This window comes from Austrofundulus limnaeus, unplaced genomic scaffold, assembly GCF_001266775.1.
Source record: "Austrofundulus limnaeus strain Quisiro unplaced genomic scaffold, Austrofundulus_limnaeus-1.0 Scaffold57, whole genome shotgun sequence".
Taxonomy (NCBI): Eukaryota; Metazoa; Chordata; class Actinopteri; order Cyprinodontiformes; family Rivulidae; genus Austrofundulus; species Austrofundulus limnaeus.
Window position 1 is genome coordinate 167,125 of NW_013952459.1, and position 7,114 is coordinate 174,238.

General features: G+C 36.0%; 1 protein-coding gene across 1 annotated transcript in view; it reads left to right on the forward strand.

Annotated features, from left to right (window-relative positions):
• The window catches only part of agxt2 (alanine--glyoxylate aminotransferase 2), a 22,646-nt gene that overhangs the window by 2,796 nt on the left and 12,736 nt on the right, over positions 1-7,114 (forward strand). The window contains exons 2-10 of the mRNA XM_014009317.1: positions 1,249-1,337; positions 1,609-1,799; positions 1,891-2,014; positions 2,113-2,207; positions 3,446-3,539; positions 4,222-4,315; positions 4,931-5,031; positions 5,765-5,857; positions 6,649-6,781. Of these exons, the coding sequence (XP_013864771.1) occupies positions 1,249-1,337; positions 1,609-1,799; positions 1,891-2,014; positions 2,113-2,207; positions 3,446-3,539; positions 4,222-4,315; positions 4,931-5,031; positions 5,765-5,857; positions 6,649-6,781 (1,014 nt within the window). The remainder of the gene's footprint in view (positions 1-1,248; positions 1,338-1,608; positions 1,800-1,890; positions 2,015-2,112; positions 2,208-3,445; positions 3,540-4,221; positions 4,316-4,930; positions 5,032-5,764; positions 5,858-6,648; positions 6,782-7,114) is intronic.

The following is a 7,114-nucleotide window of genomic DNA, read 5'->3' on the forward strand; positions in this document are numbered from 1 at the left end:
TATATATATATTCCAACAAAAGATGCTCTGAGTCCTGTCTTGATTGCTCTAAAAATGGATGGACTGACGTCAGGCATGAATCCTGGACTATGATGTTTGCAAATGACATTGTGATCTGTGGTGAGAACAGGGAAAAGCAGGAGGAGACCTTGGAGAGGTAGAGACATACACTTGAAAGACATCCATAGAAAGACAGAGTACCGGTGCAGGACTAACCCTAACAAAGTACATACAGTATGTTCGACTGTAGGAAAATGGGGAGTGTCGTAATAAGGGTAAAGAAGAGAGTCCAGGCAGGATGCAGTGGGTGATGGAAGGTTTCAGGAGTGATTTGTGACTAATAAATGCCAGCAAAGGTCAAAGGAAGCATTACAAGACTAGTGAGACCCACTATGTTGTAAGGTTTAGAGACACTGGCACTGATAAATACAGGAGTCAGAACTGGAAGTAGCAGAGCTGAAGATGCTGAGGTTCTCCTTGAGAGTGACAAGGATGGAGACGATGATCAGAGGTATAACACAGACTAAACGACTGAAAGATTAAATTAGAGTGGCCAGACTGAGACAGTTTGGGCATCTGCAGAGGAGAGACTTTGGGTGTTTTAGTAGACAGATGTTAGAGATGCAGCTGCCAAGAAAAAGACAAAGAAACTAGTTTAAAGAGGAGATTTGCTGTAGGGAAGAAGTTAGAGAGGACGTGGATGCTATTGGAGTGAGGATAGAGGACAGAGTGAGATGGAATAGGATGATCCCTGAAGAGGGAACAGCCACAATAAGAAGTTTTGTAAAAATGTCTGCCTAACTTTCAACTGAGAATTAAAGACATATGACAAAAATATTACAAAGACACACTACAGTATACATTTAAATGTCACGGTGATAGAATTTAATTTACAGTGTTTTGATCCTATAAACTGAGAATCTGACAGCGAAAAGACAAACAGGCAGCATTTGGTAAGTGTGACACAATCAAGATCCAGTACAAACCTATTAATTATTGCAATAAAATGTCTATCTGGATCTAATATGGCTACGTACTAATTACAATGTATTTAAATATTGTAAAACCAACAAATGCATTGGAGACAATCACATTGTTATATTAATCTGTCTTAAGATAAAATATCTTAGTTGTCAAAAATATGATTTATAGCAAACATTTTTAAAAATTTGCTGTAATACAAAAGTAATAAATGGGTCAAGTTTTTTCCTATTATCTGTCTGAAGTTCAGCCGCAAATATTTTACAGGTGCATTATGTCAGAAACCAGTTATGAGTCACGCTCTTACAAGCATACCAGAGATGCCAGCTTGTAATTTCAGTCCAGAGAAATATAAGGTAAGAGTTCAATTATTTTAATTCATTGTGTGTCCACCTTGAACCTTTATGTTTTGTATTATGTTTCACCTGACTAATATATTTAAAAATCATTTAGTCTATCTGAATTACACACCTGTGAATGTATCATTTTTTTCCATGTAAAACATCACACAAGCACACCCAATTAATGAGCGTTCACAGTTTTGTGTCTAAGCAGTCCAGTTAAAGCAATGTTATGTTGTGTACAATGTTTTGTCATGTTATGTACAGTTATGTTGTGCTTGTTCAGGGTATGTCAAAAGCACAGATGCTGGAGATCCGCAAACAGAAATGCAACCCTATGACCATGAAGGTTACTTACTATAAGAAGCCAGTGTTCATTCATCAGGGACACATGCAGTGGCTGTGGGACGTGGATGGGAAGCGATATCTGGATTTGTTTGCTGGTGTGGCTACTGTCAGTGTGGGCCATTGCCACCCGTAAGGTCCTTTTTTCTTTTTAATATCATTTTTTTATTGCTTTTACACAGCCACTATTGTAACTAAACTAATATTTGATCTGTGTGCACAGGAAAGTAAGGACCGCCGCAGAACAGCAACTAAAGAAACTCTGGCATACCACTAGCATTTACGCCTACCCTGCCCTCCATGAGTACTGTGAAAAGCTAGCTTCCTATTTACCAGATCCTCTTAAGGTGGATTATTATTATTATTTATGAAATATTCATTGGTAAGTGTGTAGATAACTGTGTAGGCAGTAATTAAAATGTATGCTGATCTGTTTCCCCCATAGGTGATCTATCTGACTAACAGCGGCTCTGAAGCCAATGACCTTGCAATGTTGATGGCTCGCCTCTACACTGGCAATTATGATATTATCACACTCAGGTCCAAGAGCTTACTTTTTTATTATAACTGACAGATAATATGTGCATAATGCATTAAGTGGCAGGATCTGTTTTTTATTCTGATGTTTGATATTACATAAGAATTTGGATGTGCAGGGTTTTACAAGACAAAAAAAGTAAAGTATACATATAGCTTTACAGATTTTGTGATAAGTTGTCCTCAATTGGGTTTTTTTTTTTTTTGTTAGGAACTATATTCTTGTAAATGTAATTCATATACAGCTCTGGAACAAATTAAGAATCCTGAAAATTTTGCCGTGATCTTTGATTTTATTATATAAACCTATTGACAACGTACTTTCCAAACTTCAAATTGTTTTTTAGAGCATTCTTTATGGAAAACAAAAAGAAAAAAGCTGCAGTGTTTTTTCTGATCTAATGATTTGTTATCATTTTATACATCAGGATATTAACAGTGGCTGTCACATCATAGCAAGGTCACAGTTATGCCTCCTGGCCTTTCCTTGTGGAATTTGCATGTTGTCCTTGTGCAAGTGTGGGTTTTCTCTGACATACCATAAAAGTATTTATGTTAGGTTCATTGGTAACTCAAAATATCTCAGGTGTGAGTGAAAGCATGGATGGTTGTTTGTCTGTATGTGGACAAAGAAGTGATGTGCGACCTGTCCAGGTGTACCCTGCTTTTGTGGGTAATGTGGGTAAGTGGGTAAGGAAAATGGACGGATGGACAATACTAATGTTTTAACTTAGGACAAGCTCAGAAATCAGTAGTTGGTTCAATAACCTGACTTTTAATTACAGCTTTCGTGTGTTTTGTCATGCTTTCTACCATTCTTTCACATTGCTGAGTGCCGCTCGACACAGAAATTCAACCAGCCCACCTGTTTGATGTCCATCCATCCTCCATTTAATCATATTTAATCACTGTTTTTGCCATCCAGCTGGTTCAGTGGCAAGAGTTCATAATGACTGCAATAGCGGCTGTTATTTCTTTTCCTATTAAATAAGATTTGGTTCAGGTGATCATATAATCATGACCTCATTATTAGGTAGAAAAAGGTGTGGCTTGAGTAAGAATTCAACACATTGAAATGGAATTACTATCATTACATGTGGTGGTGTTGATTTCAGAAAAAAAAAAAGCACTGGTCCTTTAATTTGTTCCAGAGCTGTACAGTGGAATATCTTATTTGTGAAAACTTTATTGTAGCAAAAATATCTTAGGTTTTGACTTTTATATGTTTGTTTTTTCCCCAGAGGATCATATCATGGTGGAAGTCCGCAGGCCATGGGTCTTACTTCCAACGCAGCTTATAAATACCCCATTGCCAACGGTTTAGGTTGTACAAATGTATGTACTACAATATTATCAAAAGAAAAACATTCATATTTAGGTGATGGTAGAAATATGCTATATAAAGAAAGACTGTTACACAGATATCAACTACTCTGAGGTATAAAAAATGTTCCCCATGTCTTGCAAACAGCCACCATTTCTAACCCATTACTGCTGCTGATGAGTTTGAATTACATAACTAGAAGAAGCAATCAAAAAAATAATAAAAAAGAAAATTAAAAGTTAGCTGAAATGAAACGAGTTAGCGCACAAAACGTCATGCAGCTCTGTTGTATTATTTTATTAAGAGCCCATTTGTGTCGGTGTGCACAGGATGTGCATAAATATAGGTTAGGAAATAGCCTGGGTAATGATATATTTCAAGTTACCATGTTCTCTGTCTTGCTTTTGCCATTCAGATGACGATGTAATTTGAACCCACTAACATCATACAATATGTGAGAAAATAACACAAGCAATTGTCAAGTTTTTATTATTCTCATATTTTTTTCTTTCACATTTTAGTTTAGTAATAAATTTCATAGCAATTTTATATCTACAGTATGCATTCAGTAGGTAGCTGATACACAAAACAGACATGAGATTCTTACAGTAAAAAGTATTTTATGTGATATTTTGTAAGACTAAATGCTGTGTGAGGTTAACCCAGCTGTCTTGTTTTCCACTAAATAAACAGACCATGTGTCCTGATGTGTTCAGAGGTCCGTGGGGAGGAAGCCACTGCAGAGACTCTCCAGTACAGACGACCAGAGAGTGTAGCTGTGTGCAAGGTACAAAAAATCACATGGCATGCAAAGCTCGGCGTCCTCACGGACATGAAAAACACACCACGGTTCTCTGGGTTATTAGGCAATGTTTTCCACAAGAATGAATGTTTGACTTTTGAAACTCAAGTGTGTTTGCTTTGTTTTTATTGTTTCTGCAGTTATCAATTATACCTTACAAAAGACTGTACTGTAGCTTCAAAATGCTGTTATTTGCTAATTGGGCTTAAAGAACCACAAAAGTAACGCCCTCACTTCTGAAAATGAAAAATGGGGAGACAAGAATGAGCTAAATAAAGTTCAAAGTCTCCTGCTGTTGATCATTTACCTATTTAGCTTTTACCGCTCTCAGAAATCAACCAAGGTCACTATCTTAGTACAGCTAAGCTTTATAAACATACACAGAAACAACCTTTTTCAGCAGTACAATATAACTTGTCAGCGACAAACAAACACAATTATCATAATTTTATTTCAATTTAATAAATGACATTTAAAAGTATTTTTAAAGTGTGCAAGTGTATTTTTTTTCTAGGTGGGATTTAGATAATTATGTGATTGTTTTATTGATATCCTGACATGTTTTTATGCATATGTGTTGTTTGTTTTTGTTTATTACAGGTAATTGCATGGCAAATGAACAATACATCAAACAACTCAAAGAGACTTTAGCTACAAGTGCCCCAGAGAGAATCGCTGCTTTCTTTGGAGAACCAATTCAGGTGCTGTTTTTTTTTTTGTCTTACAATGAATCAGAAAAATATTTCAGTGTTATGTATACCCCTTTATTATTTCCAAATGTCTCAGTTTTCTACTTTAAATCTTATAATTGATTGTTTTATAATATGAATGTACTATCCACAGTGAATGCATAGTTAAACCTACTAATTGCATTTAACTAAGATCAGAAAACAAACATTTATAAACCAATAGGGTTAGGTGATAAATCGATTTAATTGATTAATTCGAATTTGCCATTTATAAAGATTTAGTTTAGGGAAATCTGGATGTTTTTTCCACCATTGCTCTCTTTGGGGCTTCTGTAGTTCAGAGGTCACCCTGCCTGTCCCTCAAGACGCTTGGTACACAACATGACAATACGGCAGCTAGCAAAGAGGATCTACTTCCCAAAAAAAGGCACTGTTTCTTCAGTATTCTGGAACTGGTTAGGTTTCTCAACCTCAGACTTGGAGCAACAAACACCTCACTGCTAAATCTGTTTGAAGGCTCTTGATACAAAAAGCAGTACAAAAAAATGTGTTTCAACACCTGAAACAGAGGCACTTCATTAAGTGGGAAACAAATCGATTAAAATCAAAAATTTGGGATGACAAAAATCTGAGGGTTTTTTTTTTTTTGGGGGGGGGGAGCATATTGCCCAGCCCTATAAACCACATATTTTTGTGTTTTTATCTGCAACAACAACTGTTATGTGCTTGTGTCTGGTCCATGCAGGGAGTCGGAGGAGCTGTTCAGTATCCTAAAAACTACCTCAAGGAGGCATACCAGCTCGTAAGAGAGAGAGGAGGGATCTGCATCGCTGATGAGGTTAGACATATATTTTAGAAGGATTTTCTTTTTATTTATTTAAAAAAACATCAGCGTTTAAGTATCGTATGAACCAGTTAACCCATAAAGATTTTGTGTATATTTTCCAACAAAATGAATCCTCCAAACTTTCTGTTCAGACAGATTTGTTGTGTTTAGAAAGTCTGTATCTTTTATGGATTAAGTTAGATTTGACAGCTTTATGAAAGCTTGCTGTAATGGTTCTGTTTTTGTCTTTAAAGTATTTACTGTGTGTGCTCAGCATCAAGTTACATCCCAGTTCATTTTAAGACCAATAACTGGACATGGAGTAATTAGGCTGTTGCTGAAATTTTTTTTTTACTTTTCTCAGCCTGTAGATTTCATGTGAAATCAAAGCTAAACTTAGTTTAAAAAGCCCCTAATAAAAAAATCAGTTCATTTATTCTTTTGTCAGATAAGGCTGATAAAATCAATGTAGAACTGAGTTGAACGTCTGTGTTAGATTATCATTTCTCTGGTTTGTTCTTCTTACCTTTTATTTCCAAGTTTTTTGCTACAACTCGTTCTCCATGACTTGTAGTAAATCTAAACACGTCACCTGCTGCTAATAAGTAAACAGTCCATTGTTTGACTCTGCTTACAACAAATCTCAACAGAGTTAATTACTTTAAAAGATTATGGATGTCTGCACGTGTGGACTGACAGCTCCATGACAACGCTGCTACGTTATGCCTGAAAAGCAATCACCATATAGCTGGACTTTCTCAGCAATGACGGGCTTCCATGTTGTCTTTTCCTCCACCTGGCAGGTCCAAACGGGATTTGGACGAACTGGAAGCCACTTCTGGGGTTTCGAAGGGCATGATGTCATTCCTGATATGGTTACAATGGCAAAGGGCATCGGTAATGGATTCCCCATGGGAGCTGTTGTCACAACACCTGGTGAGGTTATGTTAGATATAAAACCACTGACTAACAAGCTGATTAGTATAAAAGGCACTTACTGAGCCTAATTTAATAATGCTGTTCATGGTTTTTCACCATTAATTTGTCAAGATACGCAACTGGAAATGTCTTTGTCTGCTTTTTTGAGGCAGCAAACAACTATTTTACTCAACTTTAAAACAAACGAGACACTCCGAGGTACTGTATATTTACAAAGCAGATTTATTTATTTATTTTATTTTACTTATCTATTATTTTATTCATTTCATTTCTTTAAAAAAACAACAAAGGTTGTATACAATAAAAAAAACAAATCACAAATAAAATGAA